Source organism: Malaclemys terrapin, chromosome 2 (genome assembly GCF_027887155.1).
Source record: "Malaclemys terrapin pileata isolate rMalTer1 chromosome 2, rMalTer1.hap1, whole genome shotgun sequence".
Lineage (NCBI taxonomy): Eukaryota > Metazoa > Chordata > Testudines > Emydidae > Malaclemys > Malaclemys terrapin.
Window position 1 is genome coordinate 205,283,092 of NC_071506.1, and position 21,795 is coordinate 205,304,886.

General features: G+C 41.2%; 1 protein-coding gene across 5 annotated transcripts in view; it reads left to right on the forward strand.

Moving 5' to 3' along the window:
• Positions 1 to 21,795, forward strand: part of MYRIP (myosin VIIA and Rab interacting protein) — a 350,794-nt gene that overhangs the window by 323,902 nt on the left and 5,097 nt on the right. For 2 of the 5 annotated variants that reach the window (XM_054019532.1, XM_054019533.1), the window contains exons 12-14: positions 13,123 to 13,317; positions 19,736 to 19,897; positions 21,663 to 21,767. In XM_054019532.1, the coding sequence (XP_053875507.1) occupies positions 13,123 to 13,317; positions 19,736 to 19,897; positions 21,663 to 21,767 (462 nt within the window). Of the gene's footprint in view, positions 1 to 453; positions 517 to 13,122; positions 13,318 to 18,396; positions 19,898 to 21,662; positions 21,768 to 21,795 lie in introns of those variants that run through there. The other 3 variants (XM_054019536.1, XM_054019535.1, XM_054019534.1) reach the window with 3 other exon arrangements.

The following is a 21,795-nucleotide window of genomic DNA, read 5'->3' on the forward strand; positions in this document are numbered from 1 at the left end:
CATAGTTGATTGTTGCCAAAAGTAGCACAGAAATCTGTTTTCAGAGAGTTGTCATGTGGGTCCAAAAGCTATGAATGCAAGTTTCTTGTTTCTCAACTTCACTAAAGAACTCATCTGTCTGGAGCCACTTTCTTTAGTGATGATACAAATCATTATTTCAGGTTTATTTCATATTATCAAAAATGTATCCTGAGAATCCAGACATTTTGCAATATAGCCGTCTTTAAAGAGCTATGCTACCCTGAATCTTGCAGATAAAAAGAAATAGACAGTGCTTTATTTCATATATTTTTGTTACACATGTAAAATATAATGGTTTATTGTATTTTATATTCATTTGCATCTTATCCCTTATCTTAATTCCATAGTTCTCTGCAAGCAAGTTGTCTTAACCTGTTTAGGAATTAACCTATCTTTTCTGCCTTTCTATTTAATTGCTGACCAACTACCTAGGAAAAACAAAAGGCTTTTGATCTCCATTTAAAACTGCAGGTTTTATCCTCAGTACTACAGCAGGTGAGAGTGCTTTATTTTGTCCATGTTTTCTTATTCCATAAAAGGGATATAAAAATGATATTGAGGGTTTCCATATTTCCAGAGCAAATTTGTTCCCTTTACAAGTCAAGATAATGTTTCTGACTATCAGCTTTGAAAAAATATAGATCTGAAAAATCAAGCTTGTTTGTCTGGCTCATGCCTCATCACTCGTAGGAAAGAAAAGATTATGCAATCAGAACTTAGCAGACAATTTGTTGATGCTCCATGAAACAGAAGAGTAGTCATCTTGCTCTTTCTTAGCTGTATCAGGAGGAAGAACTTGTTTTATTAGTAAAGTAAGAAGAAGCAGAGGGCAGATATGTACAGTAGAACCTCAGAAGTACAAACATCTCGGGAATGGAGGTTGTTCGTAACTCTGAAATGTTTGAAACTCTGAACAAAACGTTATTGTTCCTTCAAAAATTTACAACTGAGCATTTACTTAATACAGCTTTGAAACTTTACTATGCAGAAGAAAAGTGCTGTTTTAATCATCTTAATTTAAATGAAACAAGTACAGAAACAGTTTCCTTACTTTATCAAATCTTTTTTTAAAACTTTCCCTTTATTTTTTTAGTTGTTTATGCCAGATTGCATACTTCTGGTCCCAAATGAGGTGTGTGATTGACCAGTCAGTTCGTAACTCTGGTGTTTGTAATTCTAAAGTTCTACTGTAGAGTAAAAAAGTTGCTACTGTCATAAAGTTGTTTATTAGTGGATTTTACCATAATGAAAATATTTTTTTAAAAATCAGAAAAAATAAATAAATAAAAAGATGAAGATTTAGATGAGGTGAATTACAGAAGTTTCTGACTACAACCACACTTAAAGGTCTTGCTCTCTCTATCTTAATTTTTTACAATCAAGACACTATGTAGGGAGCGTAATAATATACCTTCCCCACTTTTTGCTACTAATGCCTTACCTTTATTGTTCCCTCCAGCGTGTGGGGTTGTTTCATGATCAGTGCTAGTTGAATCTTGGCATATCTGAATCAGATTGGCAAATAGAAAAATTGTACTAACTTTACAGTGTTGTGTGGTCTTTGTGATATACTTAATAAAAGTTTGAGTAGCAGCCGTGTTAGTCTGTATCCGCAAAAAGAACAGGAATATTGTGGCACCTTAGAGACTAACACATTTATTTGAGCCTATTTCCCCATGCTTATTTCCCCCACCACCCTTACAGTTCCTCATATCTCCTTGTCAATTGCTGGAAATGGGCCATTCTCATTACCACTACAAACAGTTTTTTTTCTCTCCTGCTGATAAAAGCTAACCTTAACTGATCACTCTCCTTATAGTGTGTATAGTAACACCCATTGTTTCATGTTCTCTGTGTATATATATATCTTCCTACTGTATTTTCCACTACATGCATCCGATGAAGTAGGCTGTAGCCCACGAAAGCTTATGCTCAAATAAATTTGTTAGTCTCTAAGGTGCCACAAGTACTCCTGTTCTTTTAATAAAAGTTGATGTTATAAAATCACCAACATATAATATACAGCTAAACAAACTAACTTAATTGTGTTCCACAAAATAGACATGAAGCAGAGACCCATTTGTTTGGATGAAAGCTTGATCCTTAATTCAATAAAATGAACCCCTCAGCCTTTTCTTTTCATCCTGTTTTATACACTTATTTTGTTAATCCATTTGAACTACCATTTTTCTGGCTTCCTTTAGTAAAAATCACAGAAGACATTTCTTATCTTTTCATTCCATATATTCAATATTTATAAATTTGTGTTCATTTTTAGATAGCTATGGAATCTTGTGTGCCCTGTATTTTATGAGATTTTTAAAAGATTGTATTTATAATTTGGGGCAGAATATTTCATTTGGAGAAAATAACCTTCCTCCTTATTTTGTGGCAAGTTGATTTCCAGAAACAATGTGTTAGTTCTAATTAGTAGTAGCTTCAGTGTTTATATTGGGAAAGTGATTTAATTTCATTACAAAAAAATAAATTCCAATACAGAGAAGTATGAGCACAGTTCAAAAGGAAGACTAAAGTTTCTCTAACTTTACTGTATGTTGGAGAATATCCGTGGAATAGAACATTATCAAAGATAATTGTCTTCTGCTGCTAAATGAGTGTTCAGCTTTCCTTGGTGAAGAAGTTACTGATGCTAAAACAAGGCCAGAATTTTCACACTTGGGTGGCAGTGCATCCATTGAACAGCAAAGACTACCGTGAGCACGTCACACCTCTGCACTCCACATTGGCTTCCCATAGACTATTCAGTCAAATTCAAGATTTCTATGTTTCTCTTCATGGCACAAAATGATCTGGGCCCAGGATACCTCAAAGATCACCTGAAGCTCCAGATGAAGACTATGGTGAACAGCTCTGTTCCTCGAACACAGTGGAGCTATCCACCACAAAGGCAAAGCTCATCTGTGCAGAAGATAGATCTTTCTTGGGGATCTGGTCAGGCTCTGGAATGAGCTCCACAAATTTTTGTGTAAAAGCTGGAGTGAATCTTACTGCTCTCAGCAGGTGACTAAGGTATATGGAAAATAGATCCTGTCAAACTAACTTGATATCTTTTTTTGATGCGATTACAAGTTTGGTTGATAAAGGCAGTAGTGTTGATGAAATGTACTTCGACTTGGTACCACACAACATTTTGATTAAAAAAACTAGAATGATATAAAATTAACACGGCACATTGTTAAATGGATTAAAAACTGGTAAACTGATAGGTCTCAAAATGTAATTGTAAACTTGGAATCATCCTTGAGCAAGTGTGTTTCTAGTGGGGGCCTCCAGAAATTGGCTCTTGGCCCTATGCTGTTTAACATTTTTCCAATGATCTGGAAGAAACATAGAATCATAACAGATAAAGTTTACAGATGACACAAAAATTGCAGGTATGGTAAATAATGAGGAGGACAGGTCACTGACAGGGAGCAACCTGGATTGCATGGTAAGCTGGGAACAAGCAAACAGTGTGTTTTAGTACAGCTAAATGTAAAGGTATACCTCTAAGAACAAAGAATACAGGCCATACTTACAGGATGGGGGACTCTATCCTGGGAAACAGTGACTCTGAAAAAGATTTGGGGGTCATGGTAGATAATCAGCTGACCGTGAGCTGTCCGTGTGTCTCCATGGCCAAAATGGCTAATGTGTTCTTTGGATGCATAATCAGAGGAATTTTGAGTATGAGCAGAGAGGTTATTTTATCTCTGTATTTGGCACTAGTGTGATCACGGCTGGAATATTGTGTCCGGTTCTGGTGCCCACAATTCAAGAAGGATGTTGATAAATTGGAGAGGGTTCAGAGACGAGCCACGAGACTTATTAAAGGATTAGAAAACCTGCCTTATAGTGATAGACTCCAGGAGCTCAATCTGTTTCACTTACCAAAGAGAAGACTCTGGGGTGGTTATCAGAGTTTATAAGTATCTATGCGGGGAACAAATATTTGCTAATGGGCTCTTCAGTCTATCAGAGAACAGTATAATGCGATCCAGTGTCTGGAATTTGAAGGTAGACAAATTCAGACAGGAAATAAGGGTAACAGTAAGTGTAATTAACCATTGGAACCATTGTGGTGGATTATCATTAACTGGCAATTTTAAAATCAAGATTGGATGTTTTTCAAAAGATCTGCTCTAGGAATTATTTTGAGGAAGTTCTGTGGCCTGTGTTATGTATAAGCTCTAACTAGGATGATCACTCTGGTCCCTTCTGGCCTTGGAATCTATGACCCCATGTAACTATTACATCCTTATGACCAAGATGGAGTGCACTTTGCTGGCATCTCCTGCCAAGGAGACGCACATGCATGAGTGCAACAGGGAAACTCACTTTTACCCCAGAAGCACCTGTTCCAAACCCCCTGGAATAAACACGTCGGATCAGTACAATGAATATAGGAAAGGGAAATATGAACAGGGAAAGAAGATGGGGGAGCAATAAAACAAGGTTACATCCAACACGAGGACCCACGTGACCGGTGGTACCACAAAATATAAGGGTAGATGCCAAGCAATGCGTCTAGACCCAGAGTTCAGGATTGCTGAGCAGAGTTCCAATCTGGCAGTGAGTCTTGGGTGCTCCTGGCCATCTTCAGCGCCAGTAAACTTTCCCCAACAAACCCCTCCGGTGCCCTTTTCTGCCGCTCTCTGCAAACCTACACAGAGCGACAACTTCTTCACTCAACTGGCTACAACCTCCCTCCATATTCCCAATGCAAAGTCACAAGCCTCAATACTCACGGTTCCATATTGCTCTGGGTGGCAGCGATACTGGATCTGGCTCCACTTTGTCCTTCTCTGGTGATTCCTCCCTGGCCCAGTGCTCTCCCCTGGCTCCTGTCCTGGGATATCCCTGGTTGGCCGCTCTGTCCCTCCCCGGCTTTGGGCTAGTTTTTTACTACTTCCCTGTGTGAGGGCCTGCTCCCTGTAGGCCCTCTTGTCTGGAACTTCAGACACACACATCCTGTCAACTCTCCCTCTCCATACTCCCTTCCCCCTGGCAAAAACAGCACTTCCCCTGCCTCAGGACAGGTTTTAAAGGGGCCATGCTCTCTAAATCCCAAGGGAGTTACACATCCTATGAAATAAAACTTTTCCTTCTCCATAAATTAAGACGACAGATATTCATCAAACAGCCACACTGCAGAGAGCGTGATAAAGCAACTTGAGAATGAAGCTGGTAATGTTTGCGCTAACAGTGATGAAGAATCTGATCAATACTGTCAGGGCCATTAGTGATGGAAACTTTCTTTCTTTGTCCCTTTCTTGAGCATAATGTTGATGTGAAATTTCCTCAGTTGTATCGCAAATCACAGCGGTGATGTTGGTTGAAGAAGAGATGTTTGTATGGGAGGCTGAAGATTGTGCCCTCACCTCTGACAGTGACAGTATGGTAGCAAAGTGAACAAATACTAGCAGCTGGGTCAAAATATAAGGAAAACGAGGAAAAAAGATTAGTGAAAATAATGCACAGCATGTTAAGAGCCATCCATCGTCATGTACTTAAGTCCAAAAGAAGGAAACCTGGCATGGAGATGTCCTGAATGTAAGTAAGTTCTGGACGAGAAAACCTGATACAGAGCTGTCCTGGTACACTTATGTTCCTCACTTGGAACATCAGTGAGGACTTGCTGGCTCACAGCTGTCCGGATCGTGGCACTGTTTTGGTTTTGTCTTAATTTTTTGTCCTAATGATACGTTTGTGGTGGTACTGCTGTTTTGTTTCCATTAATTAATAGCTTTCACCTAGGAAGCCAATGCTGTGCTACAGAATTTCACAGTGTAGCACTTCTAAAAAGAAAGGTCAAGATTGTATGTTTTGATAGCATTCTAACTGTCCTGATTAGTTAGGGGAGGGAGAGGAAAGAAAGCAAGGTGAAAGCCTCTTCCGACATAAACTGTCTTGTAAATGGAACGCAATCTACAGTTGGGCAGAGAGGAGGGGGACAGAAAAAGGGGAGGAGATATAATTTGGAGAATTGTTCACAGTAGATAAGGCAAGACAGACCATGTCTTTTTGAGGTAGGACTGACCATGATATCCCATCATCTCTGCTGTCATAGCCTAGTGAGGAGCAGTTTACTTATGATTATGATGGTAGCGCCGTAGAGGAGATAGCAACAAATTTAAAAGATCGCCACATAAACTTGAGACCTTTGATGCTAACCAAACAGACTGAACCCTAAAAAGCATTGAACTTTGTGGCAAATGAAAGCTGAGGTAATTCATTGGCTAGACTCAAATTGGAAGCTCCGGGCAATAATTTTCATCCCCCTCTGGGGTTTTAAAAATCTGGCTTGCTGAAGAGTTTGCAAACTGCGGTTACTGAGGTCAGGAAAATTGAGCTTCCTTTCCACAGACCCAGGAGTCATGTGGCAAATGACCAAAATTGTAATGAGAGCTTTAGAGCTGCCGTTGGTGATTTCTGTGATAAGCCTGATGATGAGAGAAGAGCCATTACAGATCTAGAGGACAGAGAAAGCAAGGCAAAATCAGACAAAAATGAAGGGGAAAAAAATAATTAAAAGAAGAAGCCTGAAACCCAAGGATTGAAAGAGGACAAATCCCAAGTTTTAAAAAAAGAGCATCAAAAAGGCCCCAAGTCTAAAATGACCAGTAGAAAGTGAAAGAGAAGAATGAGGAAAAGGCCAAGTCTAAAGCCAAGGAAAAGAAAACATGAAGAGCCAGAGAAGAAAGAATTTCAGAGTATTACTAGAGAGTCAAATGACTTTGGCATAGAATAATCCTCTCAGCAGGCTCAGAGGTTCAGGTAGTCTACTTTGCCCTCTAGTTAAAGCATAGGTGCCGACTCCATGGGTGCTCCGGGGCTGCAGCACACACAGGAAAAAAAATAGTGGGTGCTCAGCATCCACCGGCAGCCCCCCATCAGCTCTTCCCCCTCCCTCCCAGTGCCTCCTGCCCACCACGATCAGCTGTTCAGTGGCGTGCAGGAGGCGCTGGGGAGGAGGGAAGGGGCAGGACCAGGAAGAGGTGGCAGGGGGGCAAAAAGAGGCAGGTTGGGGGCAGGGGTGGGGTGGGGCAGGGTTTGGGGCGGAGCAGGGGTCGAGTACCCCCCAGGAACTGGGGAAGTCAGCACCTCTGAGTTCAAGATTATAGTTAGACCACATTTTCTTTTTGATATTAACATATATTAGAAGTGGTCAAAGTTCAGGAAGGGTGCGTCTGAAGCTCAGAGTTGAAATTTGCTGGAAAGTACTTGAAGGGTTAATACCGTAAGTCACATTACACCCAGAAGTAGTGTTGTTTATCAGTGTCACTCCTGGGTTATTTCTAATAAAGCATTTCTGTTATAGCTGCATGTGCTCCCCGATGTCCCTAGCGCCTGCCTCTACTATGTGGCAATTTCCCACCCCATAGCACACATTTTGTGAATAAATTGAGACACCATCTAACTGGAGCAGACCTTTAGAACAAAACAATGCACAGTACAGGAGAAAGAAAAATGATTAAAACTTAGCAAGAGCTGCCTACCCTATTGAAAAATTGTATATAATATACAGGGAGCCTTTTCTGTGACTGTTGTTCCAGATTGAAAGAAGGATGAAAAATGGCCTAAGAATTAGATGCTGCTTCTATTGTTTTCTTTATATAGATTGTGTTATTTCATTAGATTTAAAACTCCTCACCAATGAACATCCATCCAGGGCTCTGAGTGCCGTTGGTATCAATTTAAAAACACAATGAAGAGTTGCAGTATTGTAAATGTGGACATTAATTACAGCAAAAGAACATATTCAAGGCCTGTAATTTTCCCCCCGGCTCCCATTGTCTTAAGTTATCTCAAACTCAATGGAGCAGATTCTGATTTCAAGTACAGATGTTAAATTTCAGAGTAATTCCATTGAACTCTGTTGAAATCAGTGGTGTTACTCCAGATTTATACCAGTATAGCTGAGATCAGAATCTGACCCAGTGCTTCCAAATCTTGGTTGTGGTTAGTTGTTCTGCGCTATAGATTTGTAATACAGATTGTCTACATGTCTGGCTCATCCGTATTAGTTATTTGACTATGAGACAAGGCAGATGTGAGAGACTTTATCATGGTGTGATGGCTGTCTTTGAATCACCTGTAGGAGGTAATGATGACCCTTCTTCCAGTGGCACAATGAATGAGGCATATAATAAATGTCCGCCAAGAGAGCATTTTATCAGTTTGAAATGTCCACCTACAAACATGCCGAGGCTGGGTATGTGTCTATGAATTTTAGGAGATTGTTATTGTGTCCCATAGCTTTTCAATATTTTTTTTACAAAGGAAACGAATCTCATAGGTACCCCTAAAATATTCACTCTTAGTATAGACATTGGTGATTGCAGTCAGATCCTCTGCTGGTGTAAATCAGTGTAGCTCCATGGAGGATCTGGCCCAGTGTGTCCAGGGATCATGCAGTGTTTGAAGATTCCATGTACTGCTCAGACATCTTTCTCTTACTTAGTAAAATCCTCAGCCATGTGTAAATGTCATGTTATAAACGATAGCCTTTCTTGTCATGATGTTAGTGAATAGTCTGTTATCACATTAGTGCCTAGAAATCCCCAGATCAGGATTGAGTCTAGATTGCTAGGCACTTTACAAACACATATGAAGATATGGTCCCTGCCCCTAAAAGCTTACAATCTATGAAGGCATGATCCAAACCCAGTGAAGCCAATGTAAAGACACTCCTTGACCTCAGTGGCCTTTGGGTCAGGCTTTATGAGATCAGCAGTGTCAGGCCTTGGTCCTGTAAAAACTCATATGAATGTGCTTTCTTTTACATATATTACTACTCCTATTGATTTCAGTGGGACTACTCACTTGTTTTCAAATGTAGCACATGCTCAGATGTTTGCAGGATCAAGGCCTTCACCAAGCAGCTGCTGCTCCTGTCAGCTTTCTTAATAATCAGGATATTTGTTCTGTGTCCAAAGGGAAGTACTGTAATTTTAAGGAGAATACTCTGTACTCTTCATATATATAAAAAAAAAGATTGAATCCCTGCTTCAAGTGCAAACTTTAATGCAACCTTAACGATGGAACTTTGAATGACGTTTCCATAATACACTGTGCGGCTAGCTTGAGAATAATATTGTCATTACACAGCCCATGAATGGAATTCCCATTGACATCACTGTTTCTTCTACTGGTTGAGGACAGTAAATGGCCCTCACTGATAATAGCATCATTGTGTGAGCTGTAATTTTATGATTATTTTTTCTTTCTTGTAGATGTGGTCCCATCAAAATTGATAGGATATCTGCACCATTAATTAAAATAGAACTTTGCCCTCCCTGCTCCCTCTTGTTTTGACTCCTTCTCATACAGAGATGTTTTAAAGAGAGTGATAGAGTTGTTAGCATCCACGATCAGCAATCCCAGGCAGGTAGATCTCTAGAAAGGTGAGGGACCCTGAATCCCTTGTCTGTTTATCTCTGGATCTCAGGGGTGTCTCTTCCCTTATTAATATTTTGGTGGGGGAGGGATACTCATGTGTGACTTGACCCTCGTTAACATGAGATTTAGAGTTGCCTTCCACTCTTCCCAGCTACAGTCCCTACCAGCTCCAGGGAGCCCTGCAGAGTTTCCTGCTGCCTCACAATCAGAGCTGTTGGGCTACCTCCTGATGCCCACCTCCTGCAGCTGCCTGGAGAAAGCCCCAGAAACGCCTTTTCATGCACAACAGGAAGTCAAAAAACTAGGAATAAAAAGTCATGCCCCATTTTCACAGAAGAATTTTCTGGGCATTTGCCCACCCCTTCCCAACCCTGATTTTGGACATTTGAAATTTTGAAACTGGAATCATTTTGACCAGCTCTGTAGATGCTCCAAAAATGGAGGAAAAATGTGATCAAGCAGGGAGCATTTCCAGTATGGGCCTAATAGCTCACAGGGGCTAAACTCCCTAAAATTTGGTTGTGATGTCTCTGTTTGGCAGTTATTAAACCTTACCATCAATTTTCTTCAAAATGCAGGCCAAGAGAAAGGTGAGTTGTAAATGCCCTTCACTGGGATATTTTCAGGAAGTTTAGACTGAATTTAATTATTGTTTTGGAAAATTTTTAGCAAATGTAATAATCAGAAATATTTTAATTTAAAGGGAAACCGATTTTTGTTTACATGTAATCATTTCTTTGGAATCAAACATTGCAGCATTCTTATACGGCATGAGTAGATTCTCCAGGACCTTCAGAGAAAAATAGGAAGTCACGGAATCTATTACTCCTGTCCAACTACTGTATTCTCAAGATACATTCACAGACTCTGTCACACATCCTAAACGTTCAGTACTACTTTCAAGCCAGTTTCCAGGATTTGTTGCTGCTTTGGATATACTGAATTTGGGGCAGATTTTAAAAGGAGCAGTACTACAGCTGCCATTAAAAACTTTCCTCAGAAGTGTAGAAAATCCTAAAATGATTATCTTTCCTTTAACTTTTTTTTTGGTCAGCAATGTACTGAACCAAGTAGTGCTTTGCTTCGAATCTTGATTTCTTAGGGCCTGTCTTGATACTCTTATTCCACAATAAGAATGCCTTTTTCCAATTTAGCTCAATACACTTTGGAAACAGATTAAGCTACATCAGAAAAAGGTGGTTTTATTATAATTATGTAATAGTGTCATAGGTGCCGATTCCATGGGTGCTCCGGGGCTGGAGCACCCACGGGGAAAAAATGGTGGGCACTCAGCACATACTGGCAGCCCCCTTATCAGCTCTCCCTCAATCCCCGCATCGCCTCCCACCCACCAGCGGGCCCCGTCGATCAGCACTTCCCACTTCATCCCCGCACCTCCCAGCCACCGCAGTCAGCTGTTTGGCGGTGTGCTGGGAGGGAGGGAGGGGGAGGAGCAGAGGACACACTGCACTCGGGGGAGGGGCGGAACTGGGCAGGAAGAGGTGGGGCGGGGAGTTGGTGGCGGGGCCTGGGGTAGAGCTGGGGGTCGAGCACCCCCCACACACTTTGGAAAGTCGGCGCCTGTGAATAGTGTATTATAACTTATAATAGTGGCCACACAGGGAGCTATTCCAGAAGAGCTATTGCAGAATAGCTGTTCTGGTCACTATCGCCCCATGTAGACATGCTCTCAGCAACTTAGACTGAAAAACTCGAAAGAGCTGGAATTTTATAAATGATCCATAATAGCAGTAAGTGCTACAGATTTCATGAAAAAATAAACACTGAATTCAGATCTGCAATTCCTTGGAACATATGTCAATGCTGTATACTTTGAAGAAAATTCAAGACATCTATCCAGAATACTTTTTTTGTCTTAATTAATAGGATAGAACAAGAAAAGATGCTTGTGAAGGCAAATAATAAAAGCAAAGTAACATTGATTTCCTCCTCCGTCCTATAGTAGTATTGATCTATTTTAACCTAATTGGCACTTCCAAAAATAAATGGAAAAAACACTAGAATCTTAAGAGAGATGCAGGTAACACTTTGTGATTCAAGTATTTCCGCTCTGTACAGAGTGTCCTTTATCCTGCCTGTTAATGACTCTCTCGCCTCCCTGACAACCTGCCGACCTGTGACCCATTAACAAACTGGCTTTGCTTTTGTTCTCTTTCTCTTTAATCTCAGGCCTCTAATTTTTCCTTGTAATTTAACTGAATAACAGAACTAAAGCTGACCTAATGTATGTGTACAAGGGATGAATCCAAACATGGTCTGAAAAAAAATCAAGTTTTCAATACTGGCCTCATCTGACATGTAGATAAGTGTGCTTTTAAAAAAAAATGTACAGCTAATTTAGCAAAAAAGAAATAACGTAAGAGTTACTGTAACATTTCCTGCACCAGAGTTTGCAGAAAACAAAAGAAAATTATTTCTGCTGTTCCCCATTGAATGTGAAAGTTTAATGTGACTTATTTTTAATAAATGACAGTCATGTAAACACATTAATATATGTAAAGTCAATGGATTAAATACTTCCACTATCTAACCGTCCTTAGTTCTTATCCTACAGACACTTTGCATGTGGGTAAATTTAAACACGAGGAGTCCCATAACACACATGCGTAATGTTTGCAGGTTTGGGAATTAATAATTACATTTAAGGACTGACTCTTCAAACACTTACTCCTGTGAGTAGTTGCACTGAAATATTCCCATGTGCCTCCATGTGAAGTCAGTGAGAGTATCTGCATTTAGTTCAGTGAACTTTAGATCAAGCCCTGTGCATTTACAATATCAGATTTAGTCCTGTCCTCACTAGTCCTAATTATCCTCTCATCCTGGTGTAAATCATGTGTAACTTTATTGTTGTCAAAGTTACACTGGTCTAAAACAATGTAAGACTAATCAGAATAAGGTCCACTGAATGTGCAAACAGGACTCAGTAGAACAGGGTTGGAGAGGATACACAATTTTCCATGTTAGTTAAAGTAATTTAGTTAGTAAATATAAGAAGCAGACAAACATTTTGATGCTGATTTTTAAAGTGTCCTTAATTTAGCCTCTTTTTTGGGAGGCTGACAAATAATTGAGGAACAGCTCCTAGAAAAGCTTCTCTATGCATCTGAAGAAGTGAGGTTTTTACCCACGAAAGCTTATGCCCAAATAAATCTGTTAGTCTTTAAGGTGCCACCAGACTCCTTGTTGTTTTTTAAGCTCCTAGAAAGCTATTATTTTTATAGTCAAATGAAGATGGCACTTCCTCATTTGTGGGTACAGTAAGATAGATGTTTATATATCCTCCTTTGGGCCCATAAATTAATGATTCCACTTATTTGCAGGTACCTAACCTGTGTGGGGGCAAGTTTTTTAAATCTGATTATAAATTCTGCCACCAAATAGGCGCATTCAGCTCCCATTGATTTCAAAGGGAATGATATGTGGTGTTCACATTTGGGGATAGAGTTTGGTCCTTGTCATTTGAGTCCTAACCTAGGAAGAGTTATTTTGCATGTGTGTTTGACTATTTAAAGTACATGGCTTAACGTTAACCTCTTTGTTCATATGAACCACCTAGGTATTCTTTTAGAAGGCATGTTTAAAGTAAAGCTACAGATAAGAGACTCTTGCCATAATTATATCTCCATCCTAACATAATGCTGTTGTTTATCCCTATCTACTCTTGTAACGAAACAGAAGTACTCTGCTGTCTCTCTCTGCAACATATCTACAGAGGTCCTAAAAGTTATCAATGCCACAGAGGAACTGATCGCAGAATCCACCGGTCCCTGTGATTTCCCAGCAGATACTCATGACAGAGGGAGAGGGGCATTTCCATTAGGTACAGATCCTATCAGACTCGATGAGCAGCTCACCACCTTGGAAGAAAATGTAAGAGTACGATATCAATGTCAAATATAGCAAATTGTCTTCTTTAGGGAAAAAAGTGGCATGTGGTATGTTTTGACCTAAGCAATAGCATGTTGAGTTTTAGTATTAATTTTCTGCTTTAAAAAGAACAAACTTGTTTTGAAAGGATCATCACCTATTTTTTATTTTTTTTTAATTCAGTTTGGGAAGCATTCATAATAATAGGAACAAACTGAACATCTGTTGGGTTTTATAGTGGTGTAAAATTATCTTACTCTAAAAAGAAACTTAATCCCTTAAAGTCAAATGGTGACCTGATGTATACAACCTTGGAGTGGCGTACTGGGAAGCAAAATACCTCTATGTCCCCGAACAACCGCCTGGGACATCAAGTCAGGGTACAAAGAGTAAGCAGGAACCTATGTAGGCAGGCAAGGAGTAAGAGTAGCCTTGACTCCACCTCCACTCCCAACACACCAGTCTGATCTGAGAAGGACCTGGAGTAAGGGGAAATGGATAGATGTGGCACTCCGGCACTGCTTTTGGGGTGGTGTAGCTATGTACTGCCCCCATTACATAGAGCAGACTGGAAAACCATACATTAGTCCTAAAAAATACCGAAAAAGCCATTTCCTCAGAAGAATCAAATTCCTCTGCCCTTTTGAATGAGCAGGTGCTACCCATCGTCACCCAAAGGAAGAATTTAGCTATTTGTAAGTCGTCATTAACTAAATGTTCTGGTGTATCCTGAATGGAATAATAGTTTTTTCATGCCTCTCGATCTTCCCCTAAGTCTGTCTTAGCTGATATTTAAACTACTGTATTTTCTCTTCTTAAGTGAATTTTAAAGTGTAATAGGAATCCCAACTATCCCATTATAACAATTAAAGCAAATAGACACCTGTTTTACTCTGTCTGAAAACCCATAAAGAAAGAAGCTCCTCGCAGTGGGTGAATTCACTTCCTCCACATTAGAGTGTAAGTTCTTTGGGGCAGGCACTGTCTTTTTGCTATATTTTCATACAGCACCTAACACAATGGGATCCTGATCCAGGGTTGGGACTCGGTGTCCTGATAATACAAATAATAAAAATAAATCTGGACTAAAAGTTAAATCTGCCACCCACTTTCTGGTCTGGGACCTGGCCATCAGGGCTCTGGTGTTTTACTCCATTCCCCGTTACTGCTATTCTTGCCAATGATCTGAAATAGTGGCTGCTGCCCATTAGCATCACTTGCAAAGGATATTGAGCTCCCCAGATCCCATGACCCATTCCCCTGACTGGTTCCCCACCTTGCTGCAACTGCTGCCATCTATGAATATGTCTACACTGCAGCTGGGAATGAGCTTCGCAGCCTGGGTATACAGATTTGGGTTAGCAGAGCCACGATAGTGCACCAAAATAGCTGTGTGGACATTCCGGCTCAGGCAGAGGTTCTGCAACCCCCTAGGTTTCAGAGCCCAAGCTCCAGTGCGAGCCAGAAGGTCCGTATTGCTATTATGAGTGCACTAGCTCAACTTCTACTGGCTCAAGCTGCGCTACCGCAAGTATGAGGCTTGCTTCCAACCACAGTGCAGACATACCCCCATCCTATGTGTTGAGGTTGGCGTGAATCAGGCCCTTGTGTAGTTGCTCCCCCTGTGCAGCCCAACCCTGGAACCTCAGTGGTGTAAAGAGCCTCATGTTTGCTTTTCGTGAATTTCCCCCCATCATACTTCTTAGTTTGAACACATTTGAAAGGGTGCCAGAAAATTAAACTAAACTACAGCATGTGTAACAGAGATGCCTACTTAAATCAGTTTCCTGCCAGTGTCCAATTGATTTTATAGTGCATTAATCAGTATAATGAAGTAACAAGTTTAGAGTGTCAGGAAATGTAGATGTTTTAGTCACTTGAAATATTTAATGATTTAAGCCTTAATTCTGCACTGGGATCCTCTAGTGCAGTGCTTCTCAAAGTCGGGCCGCCGCTTGTGCAGGGAAAGCCCCTGCCGGGCCGGGCCGGTTTGTTTACCTGCCGCATCTGCAGGTTCGGCCGATCGTGGCTCCCACTGGCCGCGGTTCGCCACTCCAGGCCAATGGGGGCTGCGACCGCCAGGGGCTTTCCCTGAACAAGCGATGGACCAGCTTTGAGAAGCACTGCTCTAGTGGGCTGACCCCTGTGCCTGTGTGGAGCCCTAATGACTGGGAGAATGAGAACAGAGTGAAAACTGAAAGCCAGATTGTCCCAGGTCACAAGAGGCGCCCGAAGAGGAGGACAGTTTAAAAGATTTCCTCCCCATTCTTTTGCTTCCTATCCACCCACCAAGGAATAAACAGTGACCTCCACCCTTAAATTCCAAGAGGTTCCCCCTGATCCACATGGTTCTTTGGGATCCATTGGGGCACAGGGCCTTGTGCATTCACATCGGCTGTGGCTTTCCTGCGCTGTGGTAGTACAACCCCAGTCACAGTGCCAGAGCTTGCCCACACTTGCAACACTCCCCAGAATTGCCCTCTAACGGGTTCCCCAGCACAGAGTGGCTCCACAGGAGAGGCATACAACCTCAGCCTGATTTCATTTTCCTGCAAAAGCCATGCAGGCTGCAAGGGGGGACGATGCACATTATCCCCACTCTCAGCCTCAGCCCATCCTTTCCCTCTCCACGCAAAATCCTGGCCCATGGAAACTTCCATTGGCTTCAATGGGCCAGGTTTTCACACCTCATATATACATGTGCAGACTTGTGAAGAGCCATCTGCAAATCCAGGACTGGTGCCACCAAGTCAGCTGCCCCATCTCCTCAAGTGCAGCTGGGAGCAGATCTGCACACACAGGATTCCCTCTGCACATGATCTGGGCCTGAGAAGAGACTTCAGGATTTTATCCATCACGAGTAACTCTCCTTAACAATTATTGGGAATTATGTGTATGAGTCAAAGGGGAGAAAAAAGAGCACACTTTTCTGCCGGATATGTGCAAATAACCTCACATGTGCTTCAGTGGGAACTGCACACGCTAACTTATAGCTGAGTTTGGCTCAGACATTTAAATTTATAGATAAATAATTTAGTGGGAGATTTTCAAAGGCACAAAGAGGAGTTAGCCCAACTCCTATTGAAAATGAATGGGGTTTGGATGCCTGTCTACTCTCTGTGACGTTGAAACTCTCCCCATTAGAGCTGACTGGAAAATCTGCAGTGACATTAAATTTCAACAAAAGTTGAGGGTGGAGGAGTTAGGAAAACTTTGTGAAAAATGTTTTCTATTTTCCAAGCAGTTCTGTTTTCTGTAAGCATTTTTTCCTTGTGAAAAATTTAACCAGTTGTACATTGTATTTTGCCAAAACATTTAAATGAATCTTTTCTTCAGCTTTCTGAAGTATTTGCTGATTAAATATTTCCTTTTTCCTCTTTCTCCTCTTGTGAGCTGCATGGATGTATTTAGCAGAAAAGAAGTCAGATATAGATATAGACATACAGTCTCTTTTTAATCTAAAATTACTGTGCAGGAAATGTTGCACACAAATAAATTGCTTTGAAATGAAAGAACTTTTTAAAAACCCACTAAAGCATGGAAATTCTTGTTTAAATCAGAATTTTCATCTTTTAGTCATCCTTTTGAGTCTTAAGTGCTTCAATCAAGATGTCAAGGCAGGCCACTTCTTTGCAGCAAACCACCTTATTAAGGGATTTATCCTCCATGCTAAAATTTGTCATTTTGGAGATTCACTTAGTACGAGACAAAGTGTATTAGCTTGTCAGCATAGTCACACATGTGTAAAAAAAAAATACAATACAGATTTATACTCTTAAGACTGTGATTTTCAACCTGTAGTCCACAGACCCTTGGGGGTCCGCAGACTATGTCTAAGGCAGTGGTCCCCAACCTTTTTCGTCTGGCGGGCGCCAGACGATGAGCCACGGAGGACCGTGGCGGCGGACGAGCATCCACCAAAATGCCACCGACAAGCAGCGTCATCCAGAGGCGTTGCCGCCAAAATGCCGCCGAAAATCTGGATGACGCTGCTTCTCGGCGGCATTTTGGCGTATGCTCGTCCCCTGGCCAGTACGCGGGCACACTTTAGACCCCCCAGCGGGCACCGCGTTGGGGACCCCTGTCTAAGGGGGCCATGAAAGATTGTTGTTACCATAGAATAATGGTTTTCAACCTGTGGTCTGTGGACCTCCGCTGTCCACAGACTATGTCTAAGTTTTCCCAAGGGGTCCGCACCTCCATTTGAAATGTTTTAGGATTCCGCAAATGAAAAAAAGGTTGAAAACCACTGCTCTATAGCAACCAATTCAAGAAGTCCTATTTATTTTTATTTTGGGGGTTAAAATGATTTTGACTTAAGGAAAACACAATCTAGTTCAAATAGTTAGGAAATGATAATATCTAATGTAGTGGTTCTCCAGCGCTTTTGGTCCATGATAACCCACAAAAGTGCCCCAAAATTGTATCCTACCCAACTGTATTGAAGGGTTGTGGGATTTGGAACACAGGCTGGTACTGTTGCTGCTGGGTTGTGAGGCTTGTGTGGGGTGTGAGGGAGTGATGCTGCTGTGAGGGGGAGTGTCGTTTCTGCTGGAGGCTCTTCTCCCTGCGTGCGCAGTGCTCAGCTGTGGGACCCAGAAGCCAGCTGCACTGTTTTTTTCCACTTGTGGTGTGTTTGTAACAATGTGATCATTCGGGGGTGCTGAAATACTTGGCAGCATTCTTTAGTTTACTTCCACTGTTCAGCAACAGTGCTGCTGGGATTGCGTGCTGGTTATTTAGTGAATGGGTAGAAGATGCAATATTGTCACGTGGACTGGCAGACATTTAGGCAGAGCACTACGTGGTAGATGCCTGTGTCCTATCAAGAAAACCCAACAGATAGACAACATACTTTGTTCTCTGAGTAAGATGAAAGAAAGTAAATAAACCACTATGTATTGTGAATAATCGCTCTGAATAGGAAATAAACTATTAGTGGTTTCTCCCTAGATGAGATTACTGTGCAGGAGAGATTGTTTTAAAAAATAGTTCTAACAGAATTGTAGTGATACATTTATTTATCCCAAACATCTTATAACTAAGGACAAGTTATCCATGACTTTATCTCCCCACGGTCAGACTGCTAATGCACCGTACTTGGGGGTGCCCCTGAGACTCATTCAGAAACTGAAGCTAATGCAAAATGTGGCAACCTGCTTAGCAAGTGTTGCGTTTCGATGGGAACACGACATCATTGTCTGAGATCTGCACTGCCTGCCTCTTGGTCTCCAGGTATAATGCAAGGTATTAGACTTAAGATATAAAGCTTGACATGAATTGGGACTGGCCTGCTTGAGAATCTTCCCTTCTCCCTTGCCACTGCTGCGGTCAAAAAGGACACTTGATCCGGGACTTCCCATGTTACAGAAGAGAGGGAGCTGCTAACAGAATGCTCTCTGAGAGGGCCCCTTAACTATGGAATTTGCCCCTCCCACTTTATACCCAAATAGCTTAGTTGGTTGACCTTCGAGATACACTGCAAACCCCATCTATTTGTGAAGGCTTGTGGAGGGGGATGAAGATATGAGTTTTGGATGCTGTGGGATGGTGTATAGTCTGCTGCTTTGATTAATTATCAAGATAATTTATTTTACTGGGTCTAAGTGCTGATATTCTGCTGAGTAATTATTCCTATGTGGAATTTTAATTGTCAGACTGCCTTGATTTTATGTATAGGCATTTTTATTTTAAAATTAAATATATAGATAATGTTATTTCATAGTAGGGCTGGTTGAAAGTTTTCCATCTAAACTGCTTTTGACAGAAAATTGGGATTTAAACAAAACTTTTTACTAAATTGTCAATTTGTGCTAAAATTTCAACTTTTTATCAAAAAACTGAACACCTGAAAACTAAAATGTTTTCAGTTTTTGGCTGAAAATATTTCCATTTCAAAACACCACTGTAGTGCCTCCTGGGAGTTGTAGTTTGGCTGCCTCCTGCCTCCATTCTCCTCTAGGGGCTGGATTCTCCAGCCAGACTACATCTCCCATGATCCACCACAGCCAGGACTTCTGTGGTGCCCCATGGTGGCTTGGCAAATGAGGAAACTGTGTTGCATAATTGGAGATGTAGGCAGGCTAGATAGCCTTGAACATAATGAAAAATGGGGTCATGAGGTATCCAAACATACAACTCACAGGAGGCACCATGGAGGCATTTCCAATTCAAAATTTTCATTTTCAGTCTAAAGTTTTCAATTTTTGCTTTGTCACCAAAAAGTTGAAATTTTCCATAGGGGGAAAATAAATTTCCAACCAGATCTATTTCATAACAACTGTGGTGCATGCAGAGATTTTGGGGGTCTTGGGGTTTTTTTGGCTTTCATCTTTTGCTGCCAATAGTCTATGGTCTCTTTGAGTTACACCACGAATAAAAACAAATCTGACTTACTCTGTACCATGATTTGGATCCTTAGGTGTATCTGACAGCAGGCACTGTGTATGGGTTAGAGGGTCAGCTGAATGAATTAGAGGATGCAGCACGCAAAATCAACAGTGTTACAGCGGAATCGGAACTAGCTGATCTGGAGGATCAGGTAGCAACAGCAGCAGCACAGGTTCATCATGCAGAGTTTCAGGTGAGGAAATTCACTACCTTCCTATTTCGAAAGCCAATACAGTATTGTACTGTCGTGCTTAGCCCTTATATATTAATATTTCACTTATTCAAGCTTATCATCACTATTATACAGATTCTGTCTGTACCCACATGGATTAATTAGCTGGACTTCATTTTTAATAATCCAAAAATATGTATCCATATAACAGCAGCTGAGCAGGGTGTGTGTTGCTTGGGCCATATTTCATCACATATAGATATACAGGAGGAATCCCCTTCTTTGGACCAGATATGTTGGCTCTAATCCTGCTGGTACTGAAGTCAGTTGGCAAAACACCCATTAACGTCAATAGGTGCTGATTCATGCCCAAGTTCCATTGACAGCATGCTATACATCTTCAGATTCAGCAAAGACGCTGGACTCTGTGCAGGTGGTGTTCATAGACCAGAATGAGAGAACTACGGCCACATAATGTGCGTGTGCTGATTTTACCACCTCTGTTCTGAACAACCTTCTGAACTGTTTCACTGTGCCAATATATACTGGCTGGCACATTCTGAGGTCTTTACTAAAAAAAATTTTACAGGCAAACTTACATTGACTTCATTCAGCAGCAGTTGCTTGTGTAAGGACTGAGACCTCAGGATTTGTCCTAACTACTTGAGTAGCTTTAAAACCAAGGATGGTGTTTTCTTTGTATTGGCTTGAATCATTAGTTTATGGTAACATGTAAATAGGAAAAAAGACAGCCATACAAGATGTCGAAGGAAAATAAGTTTGTACTTAAAACAGTTAAAAAGCAATCGATCCTAGTGAGAATATCTTTCCCACAGTATTGGCAACTAAGATTGTCATCTGTCATCAGTGTGCCCATGCACATGTTATCTGTCTGGCTGTTTTCTCGTTTTTCTATCAATTCTGTCCCTTTTGCATAATTTGTTTCCTCTATCTCCACTTCAGCCTGCTTTCTTCCCAAAGGCTTATTTACTTGCTGTTTGTTTGCTTGTTTGTTTAATAACATGTCTTTACTGACAGGGCTGGCTCCAGGGTTTTGGCCGCCCCAAGCAGCCAAAAAAAAAAAAAAGCCACGATCACGATCTGCGGCGGCAATTCGGCGGGAGGTCCTTCGCTCCGAGGCGGAGTGAGGGACCATCCGCCAAATACCTGGACGTGCCGCCCCTCTCCGGAGCGGCCGCCCCAAGCACCTGCTTGACAAGCTGGTGCCCGGAGCTGGCCCTGCTTACTGAGGTATTTGAAGTATGAGTTACAGAACGTTTAAGGTAGAAGATTTCGGTGTTGTTACAAAGAAACCACTTTGTTCTGTGTTCAGAGAAATAAGAACCAATGTGAAATAGCAAATGCAGTATAAAATATAGTGCTTTAAGCATAACTTTTTAAAACACAACTTGAACGAGGTTAGAATTACACAGCTGTGAGTCATTTGTTACTGGATATTTTTCAAATGTAGGAAAGTGTCCATAGTCATAGACAATGTGAGTACAGTGCCACGAGATCATTCGTTTACTCCATGTAATGAGCAATCATCTTTTCTAATATGTGAATGTTCCCTTTGGCACTCATGACTAAAGAACACAGCCGTCCACAATGTCTCAATTAGATTTTCTTTCAGAGTTACAGAAGAAATCAATTGTCTCTTTCTTTATATTTCTGATTGATGAGGATGTGAGCATGAGGTCCTTTTGCCGTTAACTAGTGGTGTTTACAGTAATTTTGAAACTTCTCCCTCCCTTTGTTTCTTTTTAATGTATTGTTTTGCTTTAAGATTTCAGATATCGAAAGCAGAATTTCAGCTCTCAGTGTTGCAGGCTTGAACGTGGCTCCATGTGTTCACCTGACAAGAAAACGGGATCAAAAGCAAATGAACCAGGTGCCACAACATTATGCAGTTTTGCATG